Source organism: Rhodnius prolixus, unplaced genomic scaffold, assembly GCF_049639745.1.
Source record: "Rhodnius prolixus isolate KJV_2025 unplaced genomic scaffold, Rpr scaffold_6, whole genome shotgun sequence".
In the NCBI taxonomy this organism is placed as follows: domain Eukaryota; kingdom Metazoa; phylum Arthropoda; class Insecta; order Hemiptera; family Reduviidae; genus Rhodnius; species Rhodnius prolixus.
In genome coordinates this window covers 18,236,418-18,251,796 of record NW_027411634.1, presented here as the reverse complement: position 1 = coordinate 18,251,796, position 15,379 = coordinate 18,236,418, and the positions used below count along the sequence as shown (strand labels likewise).

General features: G+C 36.6%; 1 protein-coding gene across 5 annotated transcripts in view; it reads left to right on the top strand.

Moving 5' to 3' along the window:
• The window catches only part of rho-5 (rhomboid-5), a 319,932-nt gene that overhangs the window by 238,717 nt on the left and 65,836 nt on the right, over window positions 1-15,379 (top strand). Inside the window, exon 1 of one of the 5 annotated variants that reach the window (XM_074141086.1) lies at window positions 7,884-8,307. The exons of the other annotated variants lie outside the window; for them this stretch is intronic. Within the exon in view, the coding sequence (XP_073997187.1) occupies window positions 8,243-8,307 (65 nt within the window). The 5' untranslated portion in view covers window positions 7,884-8,242. Of the gene's footprint in view, window positions 1-7,883; window positions 8,308-15,379 lie in introns of those variants that run through there. 5 annotated transcript variants of the gene reach the window in all.

Here is a 15,379-nt window from a genome sequence, read left to right as displayed (position 1 = left end):
CCCAAAAGACAGTCGCCATAATCTTTCCTGCCGAAGGAACGGTCTTCGCCTTTTTTGGCGCAGATTCCCCCTTGGTAACCCATTGTTTAGATTGTTCTTTGGTCTCAGGAGTGTAATGATGTATCCATGTTTCATCCACAGTGACGAAACGACGCTTAAAGTCCTGCGGATTCTTCTGGAACAGCTGCAATCACTTCACACGATTTCGTTTTTGGTCAAGCGTGAGCAATCGCGGCACCCATCTTGCGGATAGCTTTGTCATGTCCAAATGTTGATGCAAAATATTATGTACCCGTTCATTCGAGATGCCCACAGCACTAGCAATCTCACGCACCTTCACTCTTCTGTCATCCATCACCATATCATGGATTTTATCAATGATTTCTGGAGTAGTAACCTCAACCGGGCGTCCAGAACGTTCAGCGTCACTTGTGCCCATATGGCCACTCCGAAAATTTTGAAACCACTTATAAACTGTTCTAATCGAAGGTGCAGAGTCACCATAATGTTTATCAAGCTTCTCTTTAGTCTCCTGAGGCGTTTTGCCTTTCATAAAGTAGTGTTTAATCAACACACGAAATTCTTTTTCGTCCATTTTTTGAAAATCACTCGACTTCCTCGATTCAAACGAATGCCAAACACAAAGAAATAGACCGATCTGGCTGAAACTTGGTGTGTGTTCTTCCAAGAGATGCTACTAACTAAACATAACCTCGATACGCGCCAGTAGTGCTATCTCTCTGACTTTGCACAGACTTTTCAAACGACCCTCGTACATACATAATATAATACTAGTCCTTTTACTGAGTAAGGTCATTGCGGTTAGCTAAATCACCTTCGCTTTTTCTGCCGGAGTCTTTGTCTTGCCAGTGGGTGCTTTCTTACAAGCACGGGAATTATCTGTTAAGAGAATCGTTAAAAATGTTAATGAGTTGTACTCGTAATTTAGTATGAAAATCTATGGAACTATAGGAACAATTAAAAATATTTTGTACCAATCTTAAGTTATGAAGTGGGCTTAGTTGTCAAACTGCAGAAAAAGACAAAGAACTATATAAAAACTTGAGACAAATTAGAGAGTATTATTTATTATAGCATATAACTAATTCACGTAAAATATTATTGTATGAATAGTGGTGCGCTAATTTTTATGCCAAATATATGATTTTTTTATATTAAATAAAATAATAAATAGTTGAGAGAAAATAAGGTTATATTCAAAATCCCAACATAAAGTGACCCTTAATTAACAAATGAATGAAATAAACTCAACTACATTTACTCGTTGAGGGAATAAATTACACTACATATAGTAAATAGATTTTATAAATCAAAGCAGGATTGTAATTTTTGTATTACAAACACACGAAGAATTATTAATCACAAATTTAAACATCAGTCACTACGTGATTGGAATCAATTATGTATTTTAATTAAATGAACTAATTCTAGTTTTCTGTTTTTAAACAAAATAATCTTTTATAAAATGATTTAAATTTATTTTTTCATATAAGACTTCATTTCTTCTCGTGTTATTTTGGTGAAAAGTAAAATTAATACATTTTACTACAAGCAGAAGCTTACTTTCTATGACTTTGCGAGAAATTCGATCTTCTTTAGGTGTTAAAAAGGTTCGTCTAACTTGAGGTAATAAGTTACTAGTTCATAACATGTTTATAATTTGCTTCATCTTGTATTGTAACTTATTTTTTTAGTTAGATTTCGGTATAACATCTAGGGGAAAACATTAATCCAAATACATTCTTATTTTACCTTCAGATGCAAGAATCTTCAGACTGCTTTACTCTCTGTACAAGCCCTAAAGAACAGACCTTTGAGAACAAAATATCAGCTTTGTTCCAGCCTTTAAGGTTATTTGTTTAGTAGATTTTTATAAGCGCAATTTCAGGTTATAATTGGTGTGTTATAGTAACCTTTCTGTAAAACAAATTTTGGCATTCCGTTGAGTGAAATAGTTCTGGTTAATCACTCAATCATTTTGTTTTATTAAATATTAATGTTCTCTTAAGTGTAGTTGCAAGTCTAAAAGTTCGTTCTTCATCCCAGAATGGCGTTTTACTATTTTGTTTGCTTTATTTCTATATAATATACGAGGTCTGTAAATTAAGTTTTTTTTTTTTCTAATGCCATACATCATTGGCGCTCGGCCATTAGATGTCTCACAGCCCAATAGATTTTCGCTCTTGAAGAGAGCTCGTCAGTAGTGGCAGTCAAATGGGACAGGGCTTCGCACTCAAAAAGATGGTCTCCTGTCGTGTACTCGTCTCCGCAAAGCACACAGTTCGGGTTGTTAACTACCCCGATCTTAAATAAGTGTGCCTGCAGGTAATCGTGTCCAGTGACCAAGCGAAAACAGGCCACCGCTACGCTCCGAGGCAGATTATTTGGCAGCACATTATCCCTTAAGATAGCCCATCGTTTGCCCTGTGATTGTGTGGTGTGCAGCTCCGCCGTTCTCTCTTTAGCTTTTGTCTGGCAGATTCGTCTTGTGGTCTCAAAAGGAATGGACCCTTCAGGCTGTGTCATATTTGCTGACAGCTTGGCGAGTCTGTCAGCTTCCTCATTCCCGCTGAGGCCACAATGGCTGGGGATCCATTGTAAAATTACCCTCACATTTTCCTCGATGAGGTCTTTAATTATTTTACGACATTGAATTACATCGTGAGAGTCGGTCGCAGCCCAAGTAGTCAATGCCATTATCGCGGCCTGCGAATCGATAAAAAGGACTACATTCTTAATCGCTATATTAACAATGCATTTTAGGGTTAAAAGGACCGCTCTGACCTCCCCATCGAAATTAGAGGCCTCTCTTCCTACTGGTTCCGCCAAACTGAAAGCAGAGCTATAAACCCCTGCACCTGCACTACCACTAGCGTTTACAGCTGACCCATACGTATACACATGCAGCCAAAGGCTGTCCGGGAACCTATTACGGATGGTTTCTAAGGCTAGGGCTTTTAATTCATATGCTGGAGTTTCTCCTTTATTCACATCTTTGATGAGATGCAGCAATCCTTTGGCGAGGTGCCTTTGACGCATCTCACCCAGCAGCGGAAATAACTGTCTTTCGCCTGCTGGCATGGCATACGAAGTTGTTATCTTTTCTGCAATCGATAAAAATGTACTTTGGGATTTTAGTCGTTGAGTGGGTTGCCTGTAGGTGTCCCAGTACAATAGACCAAGACGCTTTATCCTCTCACTAGTTCTTACCACGGCCATATCCCTTCTTACCGACAATGGTTCGATGCCAGTTTGCATCTCCATGGCTGTTATCGGCGTGGATTTAGGTGCACCAGTGATAAGTCTTAGCGCTTGATTCTGAGGCTTGTCTAGTTTCTTTAAAATCGATTCGGATGCAGTTGCAATAACTTCGATCCCATATTCCATCGCAGGTCTCACGTACGACTTATAAACCTGAGTCAGCACATCTTGAGTAGCACCCCATTTAGTGCCTGTTAATCTTTTCATCAACTGAATGCGGTTTTCATTCTTTTTTGCTAAAACCTCTGTCTGTTCAGAGCTTTATCCAGCTTGGTATCCATCTTTATACCCAAATAATTTGCCTCTTTCGTCTGTTTTAGAGGTTGTCCGTCAAATTGCAAAGAGATAGCATGTTGTTTAGTGGAGAGTGTAAAAAGCTCAAATTCTGTCTTATCCAGGCTCACCTGCATTTCATTTCGCTTAGACCAGCTAGACAGTACATCCAAACCTTGTGTTAGTCCTTGCTCCAGAGCTTTCACGCTACTGCTTGACGCCCAAATCACAAGGTCGTCCGCGTATAGCAATGCCTGTACACCGGGAATAGACTGAATTTCCTCGACAAGGTCATCCATCATAATGTTAAATAAAAAAGGGCTATAAGTTTAAGTATTAAAGGTAAATTAAGTAATGAGACTAATTTTTTAAAAAAATTTATTCAAAAAGAATTACAATTCTATATTGTCACCTTCAAAATAACTTCCTTCTGAAGCCACACAGCGCTGGAGACGCTTCTTCCACTCCTCATAGCAGTGCTCGAACTCCGATACTGGAATAGCCTTCCAGTTACAGCCGTTTGAATGTTTTCGACTGTCCCCAAAATGAATTTACGCTTCACAGCTGTCGGTCGTTAGGATTTGGCGCATGCATATTTCTTCTGAAGCAACATCAGTCTCGTTACTTAATAGCCACACCTCGTATTCTCAGAAATAATCTTTTTGATTGTGTAGTATCCTAAATGAAATGATAGTTTTAAAAAAAGTAAAATGCATTGTAAATTAATAGATTAATTGTCAAGGAGGTGAATCACACTTCCAAATCTGTCGAACTCATGCCGCTCCATTTCTCAGACGCCTACTAATGCCGGATGTTTATTTGTATCTTTCTACTTTCAAAAAATACTTTTAAATAAAATATTTTAAATTAAAAAAAAAAGAGTAGGTAAATGTTCGTTGATTGCGGGTAATAGTTATTTATTTAACAAGTGTGGAAAGTAGTACTTTTCCTCACGCGAGGCAGGGTTTGCACGCACGAGCGAGCGAAGCAGGCGAGTGCAAGTGCAAATTGCTGAGTGTGAGGAAAATACTTTACACTAGAGTTAAATATTATATTTTTTCTGCAACCATTTATTAACTAATAAAATTAAAAATTTCATTTTTACAGTCTACAAAAAGTAATTTATTTATTATAAACATTGTTATATTACAATTATTTACATTACTTACTTATTTACATTACTTGTTACATTTTCTGCTGTTTCTTTTATTGATGGAGGAGTGTTTTCTAAACAGGCATCACTAGAATCCATTTTAAATTTCTATAAGGTAACACTATAACCTTTTTAACTGTTATAATTAAAAATATCTAATTATTTATTCGACTACACTATCCACAGGACTGATCACCCTGATGATACTGCCCATGGGGGCACTGCAATTCTAATAAAAAACTGTCTTCAACACAATCTGATCCCAACTAATCCTACCAGTTCTCTTCAATCAACTGTCATATCTCTCCCAATAAACTCTTTCCAATTGACAATAGCATCAGTTTACTGCCCTCCTAATCATACTATATCTTCCAATGATTTCCTCTCCTTTTTCCAGTCCCTCGGATCCCGCTTCTTATCAGGAGGTGACTATAACGCTAAGCATCCACAATGGGGCTGTAGAGGGTCCAATCCTCGAAGCTGTTTACTGAACAATGTCCTGTCCCAAACGAATTGCTCCTTTTTATCTCCCCTCAAACCAACTTATTGGCCTACTTCACTCTCCAAACTTCCAGATATTTTAGACTTTTTTGTTTGTACTCCTATCTCTTTTCTACATCCCAACATTGAAACCTTAGATGAACTCTCTTCTGATCACAGTCCTGTATTACTTACCTTAGACACTCAACCTGTATTCAAACAAAATCCTTCAAGACTGATTGACGGAATCGTCAATTGGGACAACTTTCGCTACTTACTGGACAGTTCAATAGACTTTAAAATACCTCTCAAGACTCCTGAACAGATTGACAGTGCAGTAGAAAACTTTACCTCTGCCATACAGCAAAGTGTACGGAATTCTACAACAAATAAAAGACCTCGTACTCTACCTGACCAGTTCTCTTTTGTACCTAGTGACATACGAATCCTTATTACTTATAAAAGACGGATACGATCGTTATGGCAAAACACACGACTACCTTCTTACAAACGTAAATTTAATCGCCTAGCACGTCTTGTTAAGAAGGAGTTGAGTAAGTACAAAAATGAGCAGCACGAAAAATTCACTGCAGCAACACTACAGACAACTCACTATGGAACACTACACGACGCTTACTTAAGTATAAGTTCACTTCATCTCCAATTAGACGTGAGGATGGTTCTTGGACCAAGACTGACCGCGACAAAGCTAATCTATTCTCTCAACACTTACATACCACTTTTACACCCCACACTAACATATTCGACTCCGAACATACCAGCAAAATTGTAGATGAACTTAATAGACCGTTACCTCTCGAACTTCCTCCCAAAGCCTTCTCTCCTTCTGATGTTAAGTATGCTATCCAGAATCTTCCTAGAAAAAAATCCCCTGGTCACGATCTTATCACCGCCCAAGTCCTCCGGCAAATGCCAAAACGTGCTATCGTTTTCCTTACCTACCTATACAATTCAGTACTTAGAACCACATTTTTCCCGACTCAATGGAAATTCTCCAAAATAATAATGATTCCTAAACCTAAAAAGCCAGTAAACAGCGTTTCGTCCTATCGTCCTATAAGCCTTCTTCCAATCTTAGGAAAACTCCTTGAGAAACTGCTCCTAAAACGAATTTATCCTCTCCTAGAATCACAGGAAATACTTCCGTCCCATCAATTTGGTTTCCGCGCTCATCACTCTACAGTCCAACAATGTCATCGTGTTGTGGATGTAATCTCAACCTCTCTTGAGAATGGACAGTATTGTCCGGGAGTTTTTCTCGACGTTGCTCAAGCTTTCGATCGCGTCTGGCACCGGGGATTGCTTGCCAAACTCAAGAGCATCCTACCAACTACATATTTTCTCATCCTTCAATCTTACCTTACTGGACGCTTATTTAGTGTCGTCTGTGGAAATTCCTACTCTCCTTGTTACCCAGTTCGAGCAGGTGTTCCCCAGGGAAGTGTCCTTGGGCCTGTACTCTACACCATATACACTGCTGATATTCCTACCAATCCTCATACCTTCCTTTTTACTTATGCCGATGATACGGCCATCCTCTCTCCTCATAAAGACCCGGTCCTTGCCTACCGCTTCCTCCAATCCCATATAGAATCTCTTGAGCCTTGGCTAAAGAAATGGAGAATTAAAATTAATGAAAATAAATGTAATTACATTACATTCTCCCTAAGGCGAACTATCCTTCCACCCGTTTACCTAAACCTCACTCCTCTTCCCACAACAGATTGTGTTAAGTATCTAGGACTCTTCATGGACAAACGCCTAACCTGGAATCCACATACTAGACTCAAACGGAAAGAACTGAACAGACGATACAAACTTCTCTCTAGACTTCTTGACAAGCGATCTAAACTCTCTCTACAGAATAAACGACTTATCTATACTATGATACTAAAACCTGCCTGGACTTACGGAATGGAACTTTGGGGCTCAGCCAAAGCTTCCAATATCTACAGAATCCAATCCTTCCAGTCAAAAACTCTCCGTAGAATCGCTAATGCTCCTTACTTTGTTTCCAATCATACCTTGCACCGAGATTTCCTTGTTCCCTACGTTTCTGAAGCTGTAAGATCCCGTTACTTTAAATTCCACACATCAATCACCTCACATCCCGATCCTCTAGTAGCTCAACTTACCACTCTACCAGGAAATCCTCCCAGGCGGTTGAAGCGCAGGTGGCCACGCGATCTTCTAAATGAAGTAAGAGCCAATGTACAATAGTGAACTGTACCACTTTGGGAGATTCCCCAATGGGTGAATTCTCCCCTCATGTATTCATGTATCTATTCCATTATCATGTTGTATCAGCTTCACTTGATGCAGAATTATTCTGCAGTTGTGAAAATAAAAAAAAAAAAATAAAATAAAAAAAAAAAAAATTAAAAAAAATTAAAAAATATCTAATTATTTATTAAAGTATTATTTTTATTTCTATATTCCTTTCAATTTTTATTTTATTTTTTAATATTCGTTTTTTAATTATTTAAATAAAATAAATTTAAATAAGCTTATTAGAGTTTTACAGAAAATATTTATGTTAATAACAAAACTTCTTATATCAAGGAAGCACAATAAAGATTTTCCACTCACTTGTGCGGAAAGTGACACTAATGGAAATTTCCCCCCACTAGTGTGGGAAGTTGGGCATTACACAGCTGATTTTAATTGAGTAATGAGAACTTCCCTACATGGTTGCAGAAAAAGAGTATTGATTATTTAAATACTTTTAAAAAATTTTCGACAGCACAGAATTAAATAATAACTAACAAGGTTAATGGTGGGTGAGTCATACCTGTGACAATATTTTTTCTCCCCCTCTATTTACAATGATAACACGGAGATAATGGCAGAAGATAGCGATAATATAGTTATCTATTGTATCGTGTTTGACAGTATCGTGAATTAGTTCTCTCGTGAAGTTGTACGTGATTGTTGTGAATAAATGTGCGCCATAGGGTGGAGTGAGATAAGTGCCTTGTTATCTAAAAAAAAAGCTATAAATATTCCTTCTGGCAATTAGAAAGAGACATAAAAATGTCTAAGCCTTCAAAATTCAAGGATGCCGTATATAAGCAAATGCATGAACGAATACAACTCAGGTATGGAAATAGTTTATTGACATTAAAAGATGGTTATGGTTTTTTCGACCGTTGTTGATAGATGATTTTTGGTGAATATCGAGGTGCGATCATCAATAAAAACAACTTTTTAGCTTTATACCAACGTTTCGGTAATTTTTACTACCTTCTTCAGGGTCTGTACAAAAGGAATATTACACTAATATAGATAAAATTGAAAACCAAAAAAATATAAAATAAATAAATAAAAAATATTTCTAAAACATAAAATTAAATAGATAGATAAATATAATAAATATAATTTAGAAAGACTTACATTATAAAAAAAGTTTGTGAAGTTTAATGTAGAGCTACGAGCGGGTTTATACAGGGTGATCCATTTAAAACGCACCAATCGCTAATAACTTTTGAAAAACCCACGGAATTTTGAAAAACCCACGAAGTAATCTATGTTTTTTTTTGGTCTAGTTTTCAAATTTTCCACCCCCGATGCTGTACCTTCATTTTTCGCGGAGTTACGGCCAAAAACCCGATTGGGGTTTCATAAGGACCACTGGTTTTGACAATGATTATGAAAACTACATAAAAAAACTGAAAAATTATGTTAATCCCGTTTCGATATCCCTAATATTAGTAGAGATATTTAAGATCAAAGTTATATTTTTATCTGTTTGTGATCGGTTTTCAATATTAATTTTCCACCAGAAATACACGTTTTGGGAGGTCATCTGACTGCAAAAAATGTTATTGGTGACGCAAAGAACAAAAATAATAATAATTGAAGATGTTAAAACATGTAGTGCAATGTAATGGTTGTGGGTGAATCAGGATAAATTTGTTTTATCATCAAATAAAAGCAATCATCACATCATTTTAATGCACCCAGTATGCAAGACTTCTTCACCTATGATTACGGTAAGAATATCTTGCCAGGGTGTTGGTCTAATGTTCAAGAGCGTGGCTTTGTAAGTGGGAGATCCCCAGTTCGAATCCCGCGTAGTACTACACTTTATTAAAAAAAGTATTAAGATGTATTAAATATTATGAATGACTGCATACGTGGGATTCGAACTGGGGACCTCCCACTTACAAAGCCACGCTCTTGAACATTAGACCAACACCCTGGCAAGATATTCTTACCGTAATCATAACTCAAGAAGTCTTGCATACTGGGGTGCATTAAAATGATGTGATGATTGCTTTTATTTGATATCTAATTATAAAAGAATCAACTTTTACTGTTCTTATAAACAATTTTAATAATTTAACAAAGATTCTAAAGTACTTTAGTAACTAAGGCTGGAAACATAGTGGCGCGGCGAGCAAAGCGACGATGATAGCTGCTTCAAATCAAAGAGAGCGACGAGCAGCGAGCAAAGATTCGCATGCACATAGTGACGAATTTAGTCTCGTTCTCCTTTTGACAAAACAAGATGGAGGAACTATTTTTATATGAAAATTCTTCGTTGAAACTTTGGTATTTGCAGCAGCTTAGTAGTAGGAGCTGCAGTGTTCATGACATAAATAAGTCTAGAAATGAACTTGGTGAATTCCATCACTTGTACCAACAACTTCGGGAGCATCCTGGCAAGTTTCATGCGTATTTTCGAATGTCTTTATCAACATTTGATTACATACTAGCCTAGTGTAACCCCATTAATCCTAGCAGTTACTTTAAGGTTAGAAAAGAATAAATAAAAATAAAATAGAAATATATGCAGATAAAAAGAAATTAGTCAATTAAAAAAACAACAACTATTTTATTAAATCACTACACCATGATTTGTCGTAAATTAATGTTGTTCATCTGAAAAACTGGAGTAGTAGGACGCTACAGAAGAAGGATTGGAGAATTCGTCCTGATCAGAAGTAGTAGGACGTGAAAATGTAATTTAATTTTGCCTAGTATTTAGATGAAAGTTAGCATTAAGGGATTGAGAACCAAATTAAATGTAGCAAAAATTACCTGAATTCTCCATTAACTACTAATTGTTAATTAATTTAAACTATTAATTATTAAAAACTATTGTAGCTTCACAAATACTATGGCCCCACAGAGGTTTCTTCAAACAAACTAAACCAATAATGTATCAATATCCATAACCTTTGAAAAATAACCTTTTTCTGCAACCATGTAGGGAAGTTCTCATTACTCAATTAAAATCAGCTGTGTAATGCCCAACTTCCCACACTAGTGGGGGGAAATTCCCATTAGTGTCACTTTCCGCACAAGTGAGTGGAAAAACTTTATTGTGCTTCCTTGATATAAGAAGTTTTGTTATTAACATAAATATTTTCTGTAAAACTCTAATAAGCTTATTTAAATTTATTTTATCTAAATAATTAAAAAACGAATATTAAAAAATAAAATAAAAATTGAAAGGAATATAGAAATAAAAATAATACTTTAATAAATAATTAGATATTTTTAATTATAACAGTTAAAAAGGTTATAGTGTTACCTTATAGAAATTTAAAATGGATTCTAGTGATTCCTGTTTAGTTTTTTTTTTTTTTAGTTAATAACCCTAATGGTTGCAGAAAAAATATATTTAACTCGAGTGTAAAGTATTTTTCTCACACTATGCAATTTGCACTTGCACTCGCCTCGCTTCGCTCGCTCGTGCGTGCAAACCCTGCCTCGTGTGAGGTATTTTCCACACTTGTTAAATAAATAACTATATTATTGTTATATTAGAACAAATGAAGAATATTAAAACTGTCCGGTATGACAGTTGTATAAGGGTTGTTACTTACAGTATACTGTAAGTACTATTCTTCATGTTGTCCAATTATAAACCACAAATAAACCGTTTGAGTGCCACGGAGCGATTTTGCGCTTCTTCGCTGTCGCTAGAACAGTGCCAGCAACAAAATTTTAGAAAGAATTGGTCACCAACGAAACGTACTGTGAAAGAGCTCTGAGACGACTGAAACCGATGTCGTAAACGGCTAAGAGATAAGCTTGAATGTTTATATAAACATATCCAGTTAAAATCATTCATTGGGTGCACGGAAAGAACTGATGGGATGTTATTGAATAGAAACCGCGCTGTAAGAGTACCGCGTTATAGGTGGGCTGTCGCAATTTCAGCTCCGCGTTATATGGAAACCGCGTTCTGAGAGTACCGCGTTATAGGAGGGTTGACTGTATTTCCATGTTTTCTGTTTCTAACGTTAAATTTTTTCAGCATACGAGGATCGTTTGAAAAGTGCGTGCAAAGTCAGAGAGATAGCACTACTGGCGCGTATCGAGGTTATGTTTAGTTAGTAGCATCTCTTGGAAGAACACACACCAAGTTTCAGCCAGATCGGTCTATTTCTTTGTGTTTGGCATTCGATTGAATCGAGGAAGTCGAGTGATTTTCAAAAAATGGACGAAAAAGAATTTCGTGTGTTGATTAAACACTACATTATGAAAGGCAAAACGCCTCAGGAGACTAAAGAGAAGCTTGATAAACATTATGGTGACTCTGCACCTTCGATTAGAACAGTTTATAAGTGGTTTCAAAATTTTCGGAGTGGCCATAAGGGCACAAGTGACGCTGAACGTTCAGGACGCCCTGTTGAGGTTACTACACCAGAAATCATTGATAAAATCCATAATATGGTGATGGATGACAGAAGAGTGAAGGTGCGTGAGATTGCTAGTGATGTGGGCATCTCGAATGAACGGGTACATAATATTTTGCATCAACATTTGGACATGACAAAGCTATCCGCAAGATGGGTGCCGCGATTGTTCACGCTTGGCCAAAAACGAAATCGTGTGAAGTGTTGCAAGGACGGTTTGCAGCTGTTCCAGAAGAATCCGCAGGACTTTAAGCGTCGTTTCGTCACTGTGGATGAAACATGGATACATCACTACACTCCTGAGACCAAAAGAACAATCTAAACAATGGGTTACCAAGGGGGAATCTGCGCCAAAAAAAGGCGAAGACCGTTCCTTCGCCCGGAAAGATTATGGCGACTGTCTTTTGGGATTAGCAAGTAATAATCTTCATCGACTATCTGGAAAAGGGTAAAACTATTACAGGTGCATATTATTCATCGTTATTGGACCGTTTGAAAACCGAGCTGCAAGAAAAACGCCCACGATTGGCCCACAAAAAAGTCCTTTTTTATCACGACAACGCACCAGCTCACACCTCAGCAGTTGTGGTCGCAAAATTAATGGAAATACGGTTCCAACTGTTTCACATCCCCCCCTATTCACCAGACTTGGCTCCCTCGGACTACTATTTGTTCCCCAATATGAAGAAATGGCTGGCGGGAAAAAGATTTTATTCAAACGAGGAGGTGATTGCAGAAACGAATGGCTATTTTTCAGACTTGGACAAATCCTATTATTCGGAAGGGATCAACAAACTAGAGCAGCGTTGGACGAAGTGTATAAGCCTAAAAGGAGACTATGTTTGAAAAATAAAAAAGGTTTACCCCAAAAAATTAAGTAGTTTTTATTTTTGCACGGACTTTTCAAACGACCCTCGTATACACATTAGGTTGGCTAGTTTTGGATGTAGGAATTCAGAAAAATTTTGATGTCCTATTTAATTTAATTTATAGCTTACTAATGCAATATAACAAATCTATCTTGGTTTTGGCTTATCCGTTACTTGTTAGATGTATCTTAATTTTATTGCCATCGGTTATCTTTAGTTGCTCGTCCAATGCTACAGCTTAAAGGGTCGTCAGATTTTAGTTAGAAGAAAAAGGGACAGTCTTTTGTTCACAAACAAATATAAAATATTAAAAATACATTTTTTGCTTAGTTTAATCATACAATAAAACTAAAATCAATCACATAATAGCTTACTATAGAATCATTTCTGCGGAAAACGGTCGATTGTACGTAAATGTGTACTAATTTTCGGATTCAGAGACCTCAAAATTTAAAAGAAATAAAGAAATTAAAAAAAAAAGATAAGATTTTAACTAATATCTGAAATAGGCAACGTTTTTGCACTCGTGTGGTTAGTCTACCTGTTACGACTGTAATATTTCATAATTTAAACACAGAAATTCAAAATGTCTGCGAGTAAAAACAGAGATATTAGTTCTGCTAGAGTTTAGCTAGGATATTTATAATTAAAATTCCACACTATCGTACCCCATACCTTTAAACTGATTCACTGGAATTAGATTTTCTTAAAAACAGTATACAATCAATTTCTACAAGGTACTTTTATAAAGTAAATTCATTAGAGAAACCATTATATCGTTTAAATTATTCATCATGTTCTTTTAGATTTTATAATTTAGACTTTGTTGTGAACAATATAATAATAAATATCTTTAGTATTATAAACTTCTCGAATAACTTTCTAAACTGAATTTGGATGAAACTTTACATTTAAAAAAATACTTTAATCAAGTGAACTGGCACAAATAATAATCTAAAGATGTCTATATAATCAAAAGTTTATAAAGTTTGCAAGAAATTAAATATAACTTTAATATCATACAAATGCTTCTGTATTAGAGTTATATATTTTGTTACTTTCACTTTCTTAAAGTATTACGACCATGTTCAGTTTTCTAAATTGAGATTTGAAATACATTTTTGATATCCTCTAAGATGGAAGGTAGTATTCTGTTTGTATTTGAAATGTTTATCTCAAAAACGAAAAATTCAGGCCAAATCTACATATTGTCGTATTGTCACATCCAAACCAACTGCTTTGCACTTTACGCTCTAATGACAGGGAAATTTTTGCTTCTATCTCTGACCAGAAGACAACTTCTTTTTGCTTCTATCTCTGACCAGAAGACAACTTCTTTTAAGTCAATAAAAAATGGCGAGTAAAATTTGGTTTTCACAAATATTAGCAAATCACTTTCACTTCTTGATCCTTCCATCAATTCTTGAGTAATACTTTCTGCAGTGAACTTTGGTAAGATATCTTGTAAAGTAAATTGCATTGTATATTGTACAAAGAAATGTAAATTACAAGCAACTAGCTGGGAACCCACTCGTATGAGATCGGAACGAAAGGAACAAACGGCGATATAACCACAAACGACTGATTTACAACTGCAAACTCAATCTTTTATATTCTTACTCTTGTAAGACTGTGGACTTGTACTGCGTGGCTCAAACCATTCATTTAAATGTTCAGAAAATCCAAGCCTTCAAAATCTTTCGATTCTCTGTCAAATAACAGTTAATCCATAATATACGAGGGGGTACCCAAAAATAACCGGAATTGCGTTGCCGCGCATGGAGCTTATGTAGTACGCATTTCTGCCGCTAGACGTGTATAGCGCAATTCCTTGCCAGTTCAGTCCTGCCTGTGTTGTCTGCCTGGCTTGTTCTGTTCATCGGCAGTGATTGTTTTTACCAGCGCTGTTTTGTTCTTTTTTCGTTTTTTATGATGGCAAGTTTAAGTGAACAACGTGCAGCTCTGAAATTTTGTATTCTACTCGGCAAAAATGCTGCTGAAAGTGTTTTAATGTTGAAAACAGCTTACAAAGATGACGCTATGGGAAAAACTCAAGTATACGAGTGGTTTACTCGGTTTAAAAATGGCGACATGTCGATTGATGACAAACCTCGTTCTGGACGTCCATCAACAGCCCGAATCGACGAAAATGTTGAAAAAATTCGAGAGCTGGTGTTCACAGACCGTCGACAGACAATTGATCAACTGTCAGAGAGTAGTGGGTTATCTTGGAGCTCGGTTCAGCGAATTTTAACGGAAGATTTGGGGATGAAAAGGGTTGCTGCCAAGTTTGTTCCTCGAGTTCTGACTGACAATCAAAAAGAACATCGAGTTGAAACATGTCGTGCTTTGAAACAACAGCTTGAAACTGATCCAGAATGGTGCTATGGTTATGACTCAGAAACAAAGCAACAGTCGAGCCAATGGAAGACGTCATCTTCACCCCGACCAAAAAAATGTCGTCAAGTCAAGTCAAACATCAAAACAATGCTGATTTGCTTTTTTGATGCCAAAGGCGTAGTCCATTCAGAGTTTGTCCCCCCAGGTCAGACCGTCAATCAAACCTTGTATTTGGAAGTTTTGAAAAGATTGCGCAATAGTGTTCGCCAAAAAAGACCCGATTTGTGGCAAACAGGAGACTGGTTCTTCCA